Below are 18,586 nucleotides of genomic sequence, written 5' to 3' on the forward strand. Positions count from 1 at the left end.
GGTAAATTTAATAAATGTAAACAATTTATAAAGATATAATACGTCATCGTTTAATAGGACCATATCCAAACTTATTAAGCTATCTTGTTTGCGAAAGGTAAGTACGTCAAACAGGCGAGCGAGAAACTCGTATTTTGATTTTTCAATCATTTTTGCTCGAATTTAATACTCTAATTAAATTAGATCTGCATAAACAATATTCAGTAAACAAAACATAAATATATAATCGTTAATTATCCCAAATAAACACAATGTAAGCAATAGTTACAAATATAAATTTAAACATGGATTTTAAAAATTAAGCTAAGAATTACTCAACCATTGATGACCTAAAACTGACACAAATTACTAACACAAAATTAAGCTAACATTTGGTTTTGTATTTTGACACGAAGTTTTGTTGGTGTCATATGATGCGTCAATTTAAAATGGTACGTATCACAAATTTTAATTTCATTATAATTAAGGAATAAATTTTACTTTATTATCATAAACACTATTAAAATTTATCTTATAATGATAGGTATCAAACTTTATTGTATTCGTTTATCATTTAATTTTTTTTTTTTTGGATTTGTTTTACTTGTAGTAATGATTTAATAAATTTCTCTTTTCCTACATTTTTTTACCATTAATTTATAAAATAATTTTATTCTTAGTTTTTAATCTACTTGGCACTAATATTTTAGATATATCAAATCTAATTTGTTACTTTTATGACGACATAATTTTGTAATTCAAAAATAAAATACAAATCTTTCTTCTTATTGGTTGAAATAAGTATATTTCTTACGTGGCGCTCCGAATGCTATCCAAAAATGCATATTTTATCTGTTTTCCTTAAAAAAAAGTAAAAAAACAAATAAAAATAAGGTGAATGAAACATAGCCGTTTCCTCAAGAGGGTTTAAGAACACTCTTTGAAAACCCTGGGAAAACACTTCAATTCCTAACTTTTGGCTTTTCACTCTCAACTTTCTGGCAAAAAACCACAAAAAAAAAAAAAAAAAAAAATCCCAAACACTGAAACAATCTCGCCTTCCTTTCTCTCTCCTACTCGAGAGTAATGGAGGCGACGCAACAGCAACGAAGATTGCGAGTAAATTTCCAGGATCGTGGAATTCTAACCAAAACCCAGAAAAAATCTGGTCTCAAGCATTCATGGGTTCTTCTCAAACCCCAATTTCAGACCATTTCCGACGTCATTGCATATCTTCTTCACTCCTTTGACCTCCATCATTCCTGCCCTAATGGCATAGTTCTCTATGTATACTTTCTCTCTCCTCTTGCATGTCTTTTTTTTCCCTTAATTTTTGATGTTTTTGTGGGTTTTCTCCAATTCTTTATGTTAATTTTGAGTTGGGTATTTGATTAATTTCTTAAAGTTCATGACTTTCGTTCTTTTATCATATAATTTAATCAATGTGGTTTGATTTTTCAACTTTCCCCTTCTTGCTAATTGTCAACTACTTCGTATTTCACATTTTAGCTGAACTGAGAATCGAAAAGAATTTTTTTTTCTCAATTTTTGTACCATTGTAAATTGTATTCGTGAATTAATACTATACCATTGTATAATCAAATTTCCTTTGTTTAGGCAATTATTTATTTATTTATTATATTGACCGAAATTTTTTTGCATTATACTTTTGTTTTATGCTGAAAATGATATAAAGACAACTTTATGTAAGCCTTGTAAAGGCAAATTCAGTAATATCGTATTGTAAATCAATATGCACATTTACCATTTAACAATTGAAGTTGAAATTATACAAAAGTGAAATGTGACTTCATGTTTTGACCTTAATGAAGGTGATTCTTTGAACTTAGCTTAAATTTTGATGACCATTGGGAAATAGAAGCTCCGTGGGTACTGGGTAGCATTAATGTCGTTTTGCTAAGCTAGTGATTTGTTTATAAATGAGCTCCATTCTAACATTACAAGACTTGGATGCGGGGTGCACTAAAGTTATGAGAAATTGAAGATCAGATGTGATGTGATGTTTCCTTTTAAACCTACGGAGTTGCGTGTGTAACATGAATGATATGTTACCATATGATACTTATATGACTATCTTTTTTGTTGGGTGGTGGTTATTATTATTTCTAATGATTTCGGATAAATACTTGTCAAATTATTGGATATGGTACAAAGGTATTAAAGATGTGGTTTTTTTCCTTTCAGTTATGTTTTGTGCTACTTTCCTCATTGTAAAATGAAGGTAGTTAATAGTGATAGTTAAAGTGCACGTCTGATATGGAAAGATAGTTTTACTATTTATCTATAATCAATCATCAACAGGTAAAATTGGAGAAAATAAGTGATTAGAAGGGTTAGGCTCTTTGGCGTTGTTGCCAATGGTCGTTAATTTCAAGTAAGCTGAATTTTTGAGGGGGAGTGGAGTTGGAGGGGGGGGGGGGAGGCTGCTTGCTTGGTGTATTGTGCCCGCATAATAATTTAGATGGGATAATATGGTATGATGTTGTCAGAGTACATATTATGTTTCAAATGCATTTCGTGAAAGGCAAAGCTATAGGGTTTACCTTTCTAACTTTCTTGGTGGCATGGATTACAGTCACGATTGGGCACATGCCTTCTGTTGTTAATTTCAGGGCTGACCTTTCCTTTTCAGCTTTCATTTTTTTGTCGTATCTGCCTAAGATTTTCTGATTTCTCTTTTGAAAGTTTATAATTCTTTCTCTTTGGAATGTTTCTTATAGATTTTCTGATTTCTCTTTTGAAAGTTTATATTTTTCTCTTTGGAATTTTTCTTATACTTCTTCCTTTTCTAAAATATTCAGATTAAACTCTCTTGATCATGTTTATTTTGACATATAAAATGAAATGGATAAAAAAAAAGAGCCCAAAAAATTTCTGCTAACTTAAATAATTCATGGATGTTGTATGGCCCTGCCATTGCATGTGATGATTTTCCAATTATGTTAACTGTGGGAGTTAATAATTTGTAAAGTTGTTACGGTCTTATGAACTACAGCTCTGTTTTTGTCTTATGAGTGTCAATGTGCACATGTCTGTTATGTTTTACCTGGGATATTGCACTGATCAGATTTCAATTGCTTGTAGATGGATGGCTTTGCTCTTCCACCATTTGAGTCAACTACCATTTTGAAGGATAAAGATGTAATAAGGTTTGTTTCACAATACTTCTGTTGCCTTGTGTCTTTTCATGTTAGCATGAGAGTGTAGATTGAGGCTACTTCTTTTCCCTCTTCTTGATGTAACTGTTGCATCTGAAACATGTAAATGATTGTTCCTGAATCAGTGTGAAAAGGCTAGGGTTGGGCATTTCTGGCACGATGAAGGCAATTGAAGAGGCCAGGCCTTTCATTGAAGATGAAATAGTATTGAGGCAACCATTACCTTCTGCTGTCAGGCTTTTGGCAAACGAGGAATTCGATAAAGAGACTGGAGGCTACCTAAGCGAAATTGATAAGGATGAAGATGAAGCAGAGGAGCCTGTGCAAATTGCTCGAGGTGGAGATGTAGCTTCCAAAAAGAGAAAAGCATCCAGTAGTATTGAGAACTCTAAGTATGGCCTTGTAATTCTTTTGTTTCTATACAATATTATCTTTCTATCTTGCAACTTTTTCTTTCAATTCTATGATGTCATCCCTCTATTCCTCTCCTTTACAAACCATGTCAGTCTGTTGGGAGTCAGTGCTGTACAGATTTGATTCTCCTACCTGAAGTGGATACTGGTACCTAATATCATGACCTGCTGGTTCTTTTGGATTTTTTGTCATATGAACTTCTGTGATTGGCATTAATTCTTGTAAAGGGGGACACTGGGATATTGATAAAGGTAAATTGGTGGTTGATAAAAAGTAGCCTAAGATAAGAAATAGGTTTATACTTGGAAGTGCATTTTAATATCACTTGTATATAACTATCCGTTTATGTGCTAATTATCTGTCCAAAAATGGAGTTAAACTAATAAATTCACAATATTTAATTCGTTCTTGATTTTTCAAGCATAATTTGATATGCATTTAAGACCCGTAATGTCACCTTTAAAATCAATGTTTATACTTATGTAGTAACATGGACTCATATATATGATCTTGTAAGCCTTTTGTGGAAATTGCTGTCTTGTTATATAGATTCGTTAGTTTGTTGGAGACAAGGTAAACTTTCTTTAAAAAAAGAATGCCATTTTGGATATACTGTTTTCCACTGAATTTAACTTGGTAATTACGTACGGGTGTTTCTTGCCTGGTCCTGGTATACATGCTGGTCTACTGCTTAACTTTGAGTGATGTGCTTTAAATTTTTCAGTATTGATGCACATCTCTTCACTTTTTCTTCCCCCACCTTTTATATTTCTTTCTCTTTTACTATTGATTGTCTTATAGTAAATTCAATTATGATTCATGAAATACTTCTGTGCTGTTGCCTTACAGGAAAAAAAGACAGCGCCAGGTAACCCCCAAACGTGTTGAGAAGAAGGTTGTTGATCAGCTTACCAAAACATTACAGAAGAAAAGAAAACTTGCTAATGGGAGTAAGCATGATGGAACTGTAGATTGTGCCAAAAATTCAGATCCAATATCTAAGTCTGATGGAACTGTGAATTGCGCCAAAAATTCGGATCAAATATCCAAGTCTGATGGAACTATTAATTGCGCCAAAAATTCTGATCCAATATCTAAGTCTAAGTACGTTTTTGATCTTGCATCTTTTAGTTTGCTTCTTCCATAGGTTGTTGTCAGAAGTATCATGAGGGTCGTGCTGGATTTGTAGTTGGGTGGAAAGGATATCATTTCCTAGGAATAAGCTACTTATACTAATTTATGGGACTGATTCAACTTTTGTTATGAATCGCTCTGCTGTAGATATCCTTGGGTTTTCTTTCTTAGTTTTGAAACTGATTGGCTTGCTCTGTTGAGCTTAAGAATAATTTTTTTATTTATTCTGCTAAAGGTAGTAAAACCCATCTTTAAATGAATTGTGTGTAGTGAATATGCTAAATATCATTGATAGCACCTGTTTAAGCAGTCTGGTTAGCTTTCATTCTTTTGACTTCTATTTGGAGCAACAGCCATTCAGAGGAGTGTATATCACCTATTGTATATTTCTCTAAGAATTGTCTCATTTTGCCCCCCAACCCCCTCCCCCACCCCCAACCCATGCAGTTTGGTGTAGTGAATGAGGATCTTCCGTTGTATTGTATAATGTTTACATAATAGCTAACTTTTAGTTTTACCTTGGTATACTATGTTTCCGTATTATTATTCAATCGTTTAAAATTTTGCTTTTGCTATTGTAGCATTTTTTAATGGACATCTTGGTTTTATTGGTGCAGTGTACATGAAGAGAAAAAAGAAGAGACTGTACAAGCGTCTGGTGTGCCTAATGGAGCTAAAAAGGTAGCCTAGAACGGAATAAATATGCTTGAACGCTTGTCTATTATCCTTTGGTAACTAATGAATAACTCATAAAAATCCCTTAGTATTCTTTAAACTAAGGTTCAAATTTTCTGTAAGGAAATCAAATCTCCTTCTTAATCATATCTACTTGTCTAGGATTTCTTTACGAGATTGGGTTTTGATATGCAATGTGTTTGTGTGAAGTTTTGAGGCTTTGGACTGGAATTGATTTTCACTCAGTGTAGGCTTTCTTGTATGCTGTTTGATTCCTTGATGTTTGCGATTTTCAAGTTCGTCTTGGATGAAGATTTAATAACCTAGTCTATTTTTTCCATGCGTGCAAATTCTTTGGACATTGTTAGTTGCCTGTTTTTGTATTATGTCCCCATGATTGTGTCCCTTAAAAATATTGGAAGACATTATTTTTTTGGTTTGCAGTGGTTGTACTGTGTATCTGATAATAGGAAAGGTTAGTATGGATCATGGTTTATAAAATCCCGATTCAATCCTACAATTCTAAGATCCAAAATTGTGAGATCGATCCGGATTGTAGGTAGGATCTTAAGATCTTACTTGAATTAAAATAATGAGGGGTAGCCGGGTAGGATCTTACTATGATCCTACGATTTTTTGATCCTACATTTAAAGATAATTTGAGAAATTGTTTTATTCTTACACATTTTTTTTTTCATAAATACAGTATTCTGCATTTTATAAGCACATTTGTTAAGTATTCAATCATAGTTACTAAATAAACACAATTCAGCAAAGAAATTTACATAATTTTGTCAATTGATTACTTGGACATTAATCATAGTTATAAAGTCATCTTGACAGTGGTGAACATTATGTATCATTTAATTATTGCAGTTAAATAAATATCGAACTTAATGGAGCAAAGTAATTGATTTTAGTATTAAAATTAGTTGAAATACTTAAATTTAAGTCAAAATGTAGCATAATGTATACATTTTTTGCTTGTAACGATCCTACGATCCGATTCTATCGATTCGATCCCACCCCCTTAAAGATCCTAGTTAGGATTCTGATTCAACCTTGATGTGGATCAATTGATAACATGTTTATGCTTCTGTATGGTATATATTCAATATTCTATTCCACTTGTTGCCGTCCCATGATTGCTACTGGTCTCTTGTTGGCTGCTGAGGGTTTGTATATCAGGTACCCTATCCTTTTTTGTTATAATTATTTGTTATTGTTGTGGTCTGTCTTATCATGAAGATCAATTTTCACATGGATGTTATGCAACAGTTTTTAGTTATATAATTTTGCGTTCTTGGAATAAGACTTTTGTCCCCTTCTTTTCAGGTATCCAGAGGCACTCGGCGTAAGAGGTTGCAGAGGCAGTGGAAAAAAGTACACCCTGACAAAGCTAAAGTCGATGAGGTATGAAATCAATTGGGATAGATCTACCTGTGAGCTCTACTGCTGGGAGTGGGAAGTAGATTCCTTATTGCCTAGGTTTACATATACTATAGCCTTTAAACCCTAGTGATGCACGTAGCTAAAAAATGAAAAATAAGAAAACTATAAAAATATATGAAAATACAAATTATACTAGCCTTTCTCGATTTGGTATTAGTATGTGGCACATGGATCTTATAAAGCATATTTTGAGATTGTTTCAATGGTATGATGACTATAAAATATGAAAATACAAGTTATATATCAAGAGTAACTTTTTTTAACCCCTTTTTTTTTGTTCTGTTATGTGCTGCAGATATGTAGTATTGTGAAAGGTGGGTGAGTGTAACTGTGTAAGTAAAAGATGGAGATAGTAAGATTGAGTAAATAATTGAGGGGTGTAAGAAAAAAGTAGAAAAAGTAAGAGGGGGAGAGTGGAAAGGTGTTGATAATGTGGGGTAAGATAGTGAAGTTAGTTTGCCACAAATGAGATGAACTAGAAGTGAAAACTACAACAACAACAACCAAAAAAAAAAAAAAAAAAAAAAACTAATTAAGGTATCACTTTATATCTTGATGAATTTAGTTGTTGATGATTTTAATCAAATTATAGTAGGATTATGTCATTAAAAAGCCTACTTTAATTAACAAGGAAGGATCTAATAAAATATACTGCCTTTGTTACTTTAGAGACATAATCTAGAAAATTTAGGTGTAAGAACAAGGTGGATAAAGAGAGATGTAGAAAATTGGTTGGTGTTAAAAAAAAAAAAAGGCAGATAAAGTAAGCGATTTAGAGAGAGTGAAAAGGTGCAATATTTTAAGGCAATAACGGTATATAGTAGAAATGATTAAAAATGAAATAACGTAGAATTGAGTAAAACTAAATAAAGGTACCAAAGCAGATAGTGAGTAGAAAAAAAAAAAAAAAAAAAGATGGGGTAGTATATATGGTGAATGGGTTTTCAAAAAATGTTCTAGTAATAATACTGCTACCTTTTTTTTTACCCCTTAGAGATATTGTGGCCTTGTGGGGTAATACCTAGGATTGCTTCTATGTACTCTCTTTCCCTTTCTTTCTTTGGCAGGTGCAGAGGGAAATGTTTTGCAATTTTTTTTGGGAGGGTTGAGATATATTTTTGTTATTTTTTATGGGAGTAGAGAGATATACTTTGCATTTTTTTTTTTTTTTTTTTATTTAAGAAGATATATTATGCATTTAATTAATAGGAGAGACAGAGACAAAAGGGAAGATTCCGAGCAAGGAAAACAAATAGAAACGGATGTAAGGGCTAAGGAAATTGGAGTATAGCTGTATTACATAATTCCCTATATGCCGCTCTTATTTTCTATTTCTATTTATTAATTTCATTAATTAAACTGTGACTGGAATTATCATATATTTCCTGCATGTATTGTAAAAGTCTCCCTTTACTTCTGTATTGTGGCACCAGGGTGAGAAGCAATTGCCGGCGAAAGATTTGAATAAAGATTCAGGATCTAAAAAAGATGCAAGTACAAACATTGAACAGCTAGCTGAGGAAGATAGTGACGCAGATGGTGATCTTGTCCCTGTAGAGATTCGGCCCGGACACATACGCTTCACTCCTACTGGGAAAGGTCCGGCTACCATTATCTTTGCTTTATAGAAAAAATTTCTTTTCGACAACAAGAATTTGATTGCCATGCCCACAATCATTAAAGCATGGTGCATGCTACAAGAATTAAGATATATCCTGGATAAATTAAGTGGATTATTCTCCCCAACTCAATCCATCCAATGCAACACGAACTTGGGGACCTAGCTTTTTCTGTCCTTAGCCATTCATTCTCAGTCCTCCTTGGCCTTCTAAGACTTGTTTCTATATCGTTATCATTCCATTCTCTTCATCTTGATGTTAATAATGTGTCTGAACCAGCAAGGTTTTTTTGTCTTCATCTTATCCTTCACAGCTGCCACCTGCCACTCTACACTACTGCTAATATTATCATTGTGGATTTTATCTTCTCTAGATTTACCACCCGTCTGCCTCGACATTCACATCTCAGCCAAATTCGTCTTCCAAACTTCATTTACTTGACAATACAGTTCTGAATTTATATCATAGTTGTCTAAACAACAGTGCCGCAATACTCACTTCATCTTTAGGGGAACTTTGCAAATCACTCAGTATTGTAGATGATCCTCTATTTGAGTCAGCTGTATACATTATATGTTATGAAGTAGGGTGCTCCTATAAAAATTTCGTTTCTGATTATATATGTTAGGATACAGGATTGAAATTATGAGACTATAAAAATATTATACCTACCTAATAAAAGGTATTGCTAAATTTGTTGTAGACAATGTGCAAGTTTAGATCCCAATGATGTATTGCAAGTTGCCTTCATTAATATGAAATATCATGAATTCATGCTTCTCAGTTTTGAAAAGCTCTCCTGGAAACTCAGTTGAAAACTGTTTTTCAGATTTCAAATCTCAACCTTTAGGTGTTCTATTATTTTGGACCTCTATACTGTTGAAGATGTAATTTTTTGTTGATAATTCCTTTGATTTCTGTGCTATGTGGAAGGCCTTATACCTTGAGATTTCAATGTTCATATATATTGGCTGTAGCGCTTATTCATAAATCCACCTTATTAAACAACATTTTATTTTGTTCTTATGCTCATTGACTCACAAACGAGAATATAATGATTGTGGGCCAAAACAATAATTACCCGTACATACTTGGCCTATTGGTAAGGCATTAATTTCTCCTAAAAAAATCCCATGCATTAGTGCTCCCACATTAATTTTGCTATGTCTTGTATATTAATTTGGAAGGAAAGGGGAAAAAATTACTTGAGAAGTTGGCCTTTCCATTGTTGTCTGTATCATCTGGGATAAAGTCCTATATAAATGACAAAATCTCTAGTACATTTCTGTAAAAGATGGTCTGGAAAAGAATCTTTATAATTCTTTTATCATATGGGGGGAAGGATGTAGACATATAGTGACCTAAAATATTAGTTACAATTTTTTCCTCCGTATCTCATCTCTATGTTAAGTGGCCCTTCTGATAGGGTCTTCAGGATTTACCGTCTTTGAGAAAATGGGTTGACCGACTAAAGAAAATGGATTTACGCGTGATGGAAACCTTCCCGAATGGTTCAATCTATTAAATAATAACTTTGTGTTTCTTAATTTGAAATTTGTGGATACAACCTGTATAGTGGTGGTGGTGATTCAAGTATGGATCTTTAATTTGAGGTGCAAAATCTGTACGGTACCAACTCTCCCATTTGAGGGGGGAGGGATGGTGGGGTGCTTTGAAATTAGTTTGTCTTTATTCCCTTTCATGTATAATGGATATATCAATCTGTTTTCAATATATTTGCCATTCACGATTCAATGAAAATGTGTTGTTTCGCGCCCGTGGTCGAAGATGTTGGGGAACCTCAACACTAACCCAACCCGTTTTATTAAACGTGTCGTGTTGTATCGTTTAAACGTGTCGGAAACACTCGACACTTGTCTGCTTTTTCAATGTCCGGTTCGTGTTGTACGATGGAGTTATATTATAAATAGTTAGCCTCTTTCAAAAGATTTATCATCAATTCCAAAAACTAATTTGTTATTTTTTTTGGTGGGTTGAGTCGTGTTGGTTACGTGTTGGGAATCTCTACCCTAACCTGAACCTTTCTTGTTTAATTAAACGTGTCTTGTTGTGTTGACTCCTTTATTGAAAGGGGTTGTAAATCCTTGACACCAACCCGTTTCCTGTGTCTATTTTGTGTCATATTGCCGTGTTGTTCAGCTTTTGCCCATTCTAGAAGGGCTAGAACTTCTGTACTCATATGTGTTTTTTTAATTTATTTTTGAATCTATCATAGGGTTAAATTATGTGCAATATATAAAAAGGCTCAAGGTGCACCAAGATGATAAGGTTTTCCTTGCGCTGTAGATCCATTGAAGTGTGGTGGACTTAATAAAAGTTGAAATATATCTGAATAAAGAAGTTGTGCACCTCACTGAAATCGCCTTGCCCAGACCGAAAAGGCGCAAGGCGATGTCACCTTGCGCCTCAACACTCAGAGACACCTTTTTATACACCAATCTTGTACCCCTAACCTATACCCACATGGCCACATATAGGCTGGAGCTTTTTGATTTGTGAGCAGTTTTGGTTAATGTTTGTTGATGTCTTACTTGGTATTATGGTAATGTATGCCTTTTCTGCATTTCATTAATGGTGATAATTTCTGGCTTACAAAAGTATCCTTTGGTTGCAGCAACTGATATTCAAAAATTTCATGAAGCAAGTGGGGGGAATGTTCCATCAGTCCAAAAAAGTGCTTGGGAAGATGACACTGCCCAGAAGAATGTTTGTGATGTAAACAATAAAGTAGCGAAGGTATGGTGTGCAACTGTCTGATTCTTATTTACCTGATTTCCAATCTCGTTTCGTTGCATGTATTTATTCCAGATCATCTATTTGTTTTGGAAGTGATAGTTACTCGCGCGTGTGTGTGTGTGCGTGCAAATGGAAATTTTGTGAGTGTTGTCTGCAAATGGAAAATTTTGAGGGCTTGATTTTCTAAGTGATACATTATCAGCCGGGTGGTGGTGAGCACCAAATGAGTGGATAAACCTTAGCATTATATTTCAATACCAAATTTTACTCTGCCTTATCATGGTGATTTGCCAAATTGACCAAGGATTTTCATCATCTGCTGAACCAACATACATAGGCCTTGTTTGTTTCACCTAATAATTATAGTTTTAGGAAGACTAAGCTCAGGTAAGGGCTACCAAATTCAATTTACAACAAAAGACAAGTTTAGATTGGGTCTAGAAGTTCAATTGAGTTCAGATAAGGTCTAATAACTTAAAAAAGGGGTGCTTAGAAAGAAGAGTCAAGCCTTATGCTGATTACCACTTTGTGCTTGACATTAAAGGTGCATATATTTGCTGTTGATCCCTCCTCCCCTTTTCCAATTTCAGTGCTGTATACCTATGTTTTTAGGTGATACAAAGAAAACGCAGCAAAGAGGGTACCAATCCAGCCTCTGTACTAGGATTTTTTTTTTTTGCAATTAAGTTAAGAGAGAGAGAAAGAAAGGGGGAGGGGGGCGCACAACTAAGGGAAGAGCCATCCATGATTATCTGCGTTGTCTTTAGAAAGTGTTGCCAGTTGTGAGCTGATAATTTTCTACTTGCAAGTCTATTACAGTCACCTGGATCATGCCTTAAAGCAACATTCTGAAGACTGCCTTTCCTTTTCCTTTTATTTCCAGAAGTAAGGCTTATTAGCCGAAAAACAATTATAACCAAGTGGGAGTATATATCCAGGGACTAAAGAGGTTCAAGGGGAGGGCAGGGGGTACTGTTGGATCAGAAGTAATACTTGTTTGCTGACGTTGTGCTTTTTTTTATTTTATTTGGAAGGTGATCAGTTTTCACTTGGGCCCTTTTTGGTTGGGAGGAATTGGGAGGAAAAGAAAAGAAAAGAACGGAAAAATATGGATTCCTTTGTTTGGTTCTAAAAATTAAATGGAATTTGATTGGAAATGAAGGGAAATGGAAGGAAAGCTCCCTTCACAAAATCTTCCCTTTCCTTTCCTCCGAAAATGGAATTTGGGAGGAAAGAAACAAGTTAAATATATCAGGCTTAAAATTAGTTTTCTCTTCCCTTTCCTTCCTTTACTAATATCATACTAAACAATAGATTCCTCTCCTTTCCCTTCCTTTACTAATATCAAACCAAACATTGGATGATATATTTTCTTTCCTTTCCCTTCTTTTCCTTTTTTTTTTCCCCTTCCCTTCCTTTCCCTTTCTTTCCTTTACTAATATTGAACCAAACAAAGCCAATGCTGCTTGAAGAAAGGGTCAAGCACATGAGATTATCAAATAAACAATCAAATTTATGCATTGTCATTTGGTTTCTTGTACTGATGCAGATATAGTATTTAACTGATCATAGCATCGATTGTCCTGAATGTAGAAAGAATGCTGTAGATGGCATTTCAGTTTTTATTTGTCGGCCTTGTGGCATGTGGCTAACACAGCTATGCTTGGTTTGTTTCAATTTATGCATGTGGCATGTAGATGTCTGTTTCAATGAGACTGACTCACAGCTCAAATGGGTTGTTTATTTTGCTACTCATATATCTGGCATATTTGAGGGTTTAGGTGCATGATTGCTTTCTTGTTATGTTCTTGTTAGATGTTGGTTGGACCATAATCGACATCCTCTACAGCCGAAATATAGCTGATGATGCTTCATGTCATTATAGTAGCTAGTTTAGTTACAACTTTGTGGACTTCATTGTTATTTGAGTGATACCATAGCTATGGGACAGGTACATTTAATTACAGGCATTTAGTTAATGACATTATCCTGATGAAAATGGAGTTTTTTTTTTGAATTTTAGGCAGGTCCAATTGAATATTTTCTGCTATATGTTGGTTATTGGTTGGTATATAGAAGCTGTACAAGTTTATGGTTTTCTAGTTTCTACAACATTTAGTTCTTATGCATCTTTGCAATTTGCAAAAATAATTATGTCTGGGGCAAACAGTCTGCCTCATGTTGAACACTTGCAGGATTAGAGAAAGAGGAAGTTGGAATCACTTGCATTAAAAAAAATACCCAGTGTAGTCATCTTTCTTGAGCTATTTTAAAAGAAGATATAAGTGATCTGTTTTCATGAATACAGCCACAATTAAGTTGTTAACAGGCCAACAGGTCTCAGGACATTGTATTTTACCCCCTTTCTCCTCTTCTCTTTCAGTTCAGCTGCTTTTATCATACATTATTAACTTGTATGTTTTTTATTATGATAAATTATAAGTTAAAACAATTAGTTTCTTGCAGAGGTTATATGATTTATATCGCATCACAGCTTCTGTGCTTCCCACTATTGCTTTTGGTGTAATATTCTGATAATATGAAAAGGTGTTTATGAATTGTTACCCCCTTTCTCTTTGACAAGATTGTATTTCACAACATAGCGTCAAATGCAGGAACCATATTCCTGGAACGGAATCACAAACAAAAGGGAAGGTCAGAAATGGGGCACAGAGAACCAGCCAAACTCCTGTAAGGAATACAGAGATTATAATGGCTATTCTTCTAGTTCAAGAGCTAACAGAAACCAGCGAACCTACTCCTGGAAGGAACCAAGAGATCGTAACACATGGACTTCTAGAAAACAGCGGGCCAACGATTCGTCTATGATTTTTGAGAAGCTCGTTCCTCTAACTGACTTGCCTGAGGTTTGTTTGTTTGTTTATTATTATTATTATTATTATTATTATTATTATTATTATTATTATTATTATTATTATTATTATTATTATTATTATTATTATTATTATTATTATTATTATTATTATTATTATTATTATTATTATTATTATTATTATTATTATTATATTTATTATTATTATTTTTTTTTTTTTTTTCATATTATCTATTATCTTTGGATATCACTATACAGGCTGCCAATTCTGAAGTTTCTTCCTTCACCAAGAAAACACAGTACTCCTGCATCCATATATCAAACTTATAACATAAATTTCCTTCCACAACTATGAACATGGACAGAAATTGTAGAAGGGTTATAATTTTCTACCCGTTGCCAGCTTATCATCCAATATAAATCTGGATTACAAATTAATGTTGTATATTGTTCATTTTAACTTCAAATATAATATGGGAGAGGTAATGATCATGACATTCATAAGTCTGAAAAATTGCATGAGGGTAATGTCTACTGTATTGCAATATTTTGCCTTATTGGAAACAAAACTGGCTCTAATATTTCTTGTTTGTAGACCTGTTAATTTGTTGTTTGCTTCTCTGCTTCTGTTTATTTGTACATTGAGAACATTAATTTTTAACATTACTATGAAACTGACCTGTAGAACAAGAGTGATAGTTAAATTGATATGGGATTAAGCAATACATGTTCTGTCTTTTGTTTTCTGAGTTGTATTGCTTTCATTATATACTTGTTCTGTCTTTCTTTTTTTGAGTTGTATAACGTGTATTTCTTTCACATGGCAGGTCGGCGACGTCCTTGCATATCGTTTATTGGAGCTGTCATCAACTTGGTGCCCTGAGCTGACATCTTTTCGGGTAGGAATCCATGTATTTTCTAGCAATTCCCTAGTACTTGTTCATGCCATTTTTCTGATGAGTGCAATCGATTTCTGATGTATCATTCCCTTTTTTAGGTAGGAAGAATTACATGTTTTGATAAAGAGTCAAATAAAATCATAATGGTTCCAGAACCAGAATACCCACTTAATCTTAAAAAGGAAGAAGGTGATCACGACGATGACGATGACTCTGGACAACCTCCACAACCTTCCCTCTATAATGAAGATGGATCCTTGGAGGTATGAAATGCTGTAAAATATAAGTTATTTTTATTTCCTCCAAAGTTTCAGATCAGTGTTTCCTTTGCTGGAATGTCATATGCATAGTAACTTGGTATCAAAGCTGTGCCATCCCCTCACCCCCCTCACCTCAGTTGGCTTTCTTGTTGTGTGCACTTTGTGGCTGGGATTGGCATCACTTGAGGATCTTGCTTGAGCACATGAGATGGTCCAAGACTTATGTGAAGTTTGTTTATGATTTTCTGTCCATCCTGTCTAAATGTTCCTAGTGGATTTTCGACAGTCTTCAAACTTTTGTTTAAGTCACTATTTAATTTTTTTGTGAAAGTCAATGCTAGTATTTTAAAATAAGATTTTTACCTCAATTTCATAATATAAGGTCCCCATGCTTTTTGAGATTGAACTTAGACCTTTAGTTTTTCATGGTAAAATAATAATAAAAAAATAATTAAAAAAAAAAAAAAACACACTTTAAAACTTACTCCCTCCAATCCTAAATGTTCTTCCCTTTTGATTGTGCACATTTGCTATTTTTGACCATAAATTTCTTCAGTTCCTTGTTGATAAAAAAAATATAACTGTTTAATATTAATAAACTACTCATTGAGACAAATCAAATAAGACCCAACATGACTATGTTATGTTTTGTATTTTAAGAAAAATTAGGAAGATTCCCTCATCTTATAAATAATGTACCAAAATTCCAAATGGGAAGAACCAAAAGAATTGGAGGGAGTAGGAAAATACCATAGTAAAGCACCTTTTTAGACAATGGAATAGTTTAAATAAGACTCGTAACATATATTAAATATACAAACTCAAAAGGCATGGGGGTGCCTAATATTATGAGATAGACTGATAGAGAGAATATGTCTGTTTTGATTTGATTTTGGGTTATTGACTCTGGTTGTTTGGCTATTTCATTTAGTAAAAAGGCTTTGGTGGTTTGAAGAATTTGTAGTGTAAACAAGTTTTGTCTAGCTCCCAAACTAGACATGTTGAAATAATGTACTATGTAATAAATTATCAAAATTAAAGGGGAATTTATGGAGAGAGGGGCAACTAGAAGACAAATTGGACCAATTATTATGGTATTTTCCATGTTTTTCAACTGCTAAATTTAAGTTTGATGCTAAGTTTTGGGTGCTGGCTATGAATCTATGATGTAAAAGGAGCTGCCGCCTCTTACCAACCTGTAGCATACTCTATACTATATTTACAGATTGGACCAGCACATAGCAAAAGGCAAATTTTGTTCAAGTATCCAACAACTTGGCAGATATTATTATTATCTATTGTCTTAATTCTCTGAATGATGATGTGAATTAGTGGTATTTTGAGGGGTGATTGAGTCATTGAAAATGTTAATCCTGGAGAATGTCTACTCTTAACCAAATTCCCCTTGCAAACTGGCTAGAAAACCTAAAAATAAAAATCTTGTGTAATGGATGAACTTAATTTGCATTATTTTCTGGCCTAGTGAGTTTCTAGAATGTCATTTTCTTTCATTCATGAACCTGTTACGATTTCTAGGATTTCACTAGGGTTTATTCACCAACCACCATGATGAAAAAAAGAAAAAAAAAAAAATTGATTTCTATTCCACCTTGTTCATTTTATTAGTCTATAGTTGAATATTTTTCTGCCATGACAGATTTCACTAAAGTTGCTACTGCTAGATGTTTGATTCTTGGACTTGAGACTATTTTAGTCTCATCCTTGATATTCCATACTAGCCTGTAGCCACACTGTATCATTAGTGTATTGTATATGTGAATACCTTATCTTGCAATTAGATTCTATCTTTCTAACAGAATATACTTTTTTTTTTTTTCAATCTTTTGCAGATAGATTTCCCTTCTCTTGTTGATGTACGTATTCTAAAGCGTGGAGACCCTAGTCAATCAAAAGCCACTGGAGTCCCAGCAGTTGCTATTGGTACCTCTGCCCCTTCAGGATGGAGCAAGGGCAACAATATAGATGGTAGTAGTAATGGTGCATCAGATGTTGGCAATCAAGAACTTGGTACACCTGGTGCTTCTGGTATGATTAATTGATTACACTTTTTGATTATTTGGTTTATGGTATTCTAGATTATTAGGTTTGTGAAAGTTATTTATAAAAACCACCATTGTAATTGATGCCATTTTATCTTACCTTTTTTTTTTTTTTACTCAGGAGTGAGCGAGAGCAACAAAAAAGATGGAAGTAATGGTGCATTAGATACTAGCAATCAAGAACTACAGAAACCTGCTGCTACTCCTGGTATTGTAAACTTTTGGATTGTTTAGTTTTTGATTTTGTGGATTATTAGGATCATGAAAATCAAGTAATCCGTATCAAAGTCATTGTAATTGATTGCATGATTTTGTCCGACAGCAAACGGGAAAAAAGATGTGTGGGAAGAGATAAGTGATGCCTTGTTAGCAAAGAAATCACAGCTTTCTCAAGAGGATAGATGGAACAAGAAAGAGCCTTCGGCTAAACGGTCATGGTCATACAGAACTTTAAGAGGGAGTGCTCTTGGCCCTACTATGGCGAGGTTAAGGGCACAAAATGGTTTATGAACCATGAAAAGGTGACCATTATATTTTGGTACATAGTCTCGAAGCGTGAGCCTTGATCCTCTAATCACTTGTCACATTATTGTGGTTATTTTTCTGGCGTGTTTAAATGTATAGCCTCTTTGCACTGGTCTATTATTGTTCAGTGCAATTATCTCTTGTGGCCTTTTTAACTTTATGGTTTCATGCTACAAATTTTCGAGGTTATTATGTTCACCTTAATGTAATCTACAATCAATCAATGATATGTACAGCTAATAGATCTTGGGCACAACATTATATATGAATTTCTGCCCTGCACTGTTTGATTGAAGTATATTTTTAAATCATAATGCATGTTTTGTTTAACTTTTGACCAGAAAATTATTCGATGCATACTTATTTGAAGGTGATAATGTGAAGCTAAATTCAAAGTAATGTTGCCAACTTCGGCATTGCTATAAAATGTGCATTTCCCCTATTCTTGAGCTATTGCAATAATGTGAGTTTTCAGCACCTCAATGCTTATATGTAACCGTTAATACAATTTATCGTCAAATAAAATTAAGGATGGTTTCAAAAAAAGAAAAAAACATTAAGTATTATATTAAATTTACCTTCCAAAAATAACCCATTTTTTGAATTAATAAGTACATCCATATAAATTTTTTCTTTAAAATATCACTAAAAAGAAAAAGAAAAAGAAAAAGAAAAAGATTTTACCATCATTTACCACTCTCCGTCAAGAAAATTGTTAAATTTAATGTTTTTAATAACAAAAATCCGATTTCCATCCAAAAGCAATTTCTTTAGAAATTTTTCTTCAAATAAAATTAAGA

The 18,586-nt window shown here is 33.6% G+C and overlaps 1 protein-coding gene across 1 annotated transcript; it reads left to right on the top strand.

Annotated features, from left to right (window-relative positions):
• The first annotated feature begins 916 nt into the window (after positions 1 to 916).
• Positions 917 to 18,450, top strand: LOC110709764 (coilin-like). Its single transcript, XM_021888007.1, has 14 exons — positions 917 to 1,266; positions 3,085 to 3,149; positions 3,284 to 3,550; positions 4,422 to 4,676; positions 5,324 to 5,387; positions 6,717 to 6,794; positions 8,267 to 8,432; positions 11,088 to 11,209; positions 13,825 to 14,076; positions 14,870 to 14,941; positions 15,040 to 15,204; positions 17,052 to 17,247; positions 17,383 to 17,469; positions 17,584 to 18,450. Exons 1-14 carry the CDS (start codon positions 1,066 to 1,068, stop codon positions 17,769 to 17,771), a joined length of 2,178 nt encoding a protein of 725 aa, XP_021743699.1. The 5' UTR covers positions 917 to 1,065; the 3' UTR covers positions 17,772 to 18,450.
• Positions 18,451 to 18,586: the final 136 nt, after the last annotated feature.

This window comes from Chenopodium quinoa, unplaced genomic scaffold (genome assembly GCF_001683475.1).
Source record: "Chenopodium quinoa cultivar QQ74 unplaced genomic scaffold, ASM168347v1, whole genome shotgun sequence".
NCBI classification, from domain to species: domain Eukaryota; kingdom Viridiplantae; phylum Streptophyta; class Magnoliopsida; order Caryophyllales; family Amaranthaceae; genus Chenopodium; species Chenopodium quinoa.

What these genes read in the sequence shown, in the direction of transcription:
- LOC110709764 (XM_021888007.1), top strand. Translation starts at nt 1,066, where the DNA reads ATGGAGGCGACGCAACAGCAACGAAGATTGCGAGTAAATTTCCAGGAT. An exon ending in CTAATGGCATAGTTCTCTAT is followed by an intron (nt 1,267 to 3,084) that starts GTATACTTTCTC and finishes AATTGCTTGTAG; the next exon opens with ATGGATGGCTTTGCTCTTCC. An exon ending in GATCCAATATCTAAGTCTAA is followed by an intron (nt 4,677 to 5,323) that starts GTACGTTTTTGA and finishes TTATTGGTGCAG; the next exon opens with TGTACATGAAGAGAAAAAAG.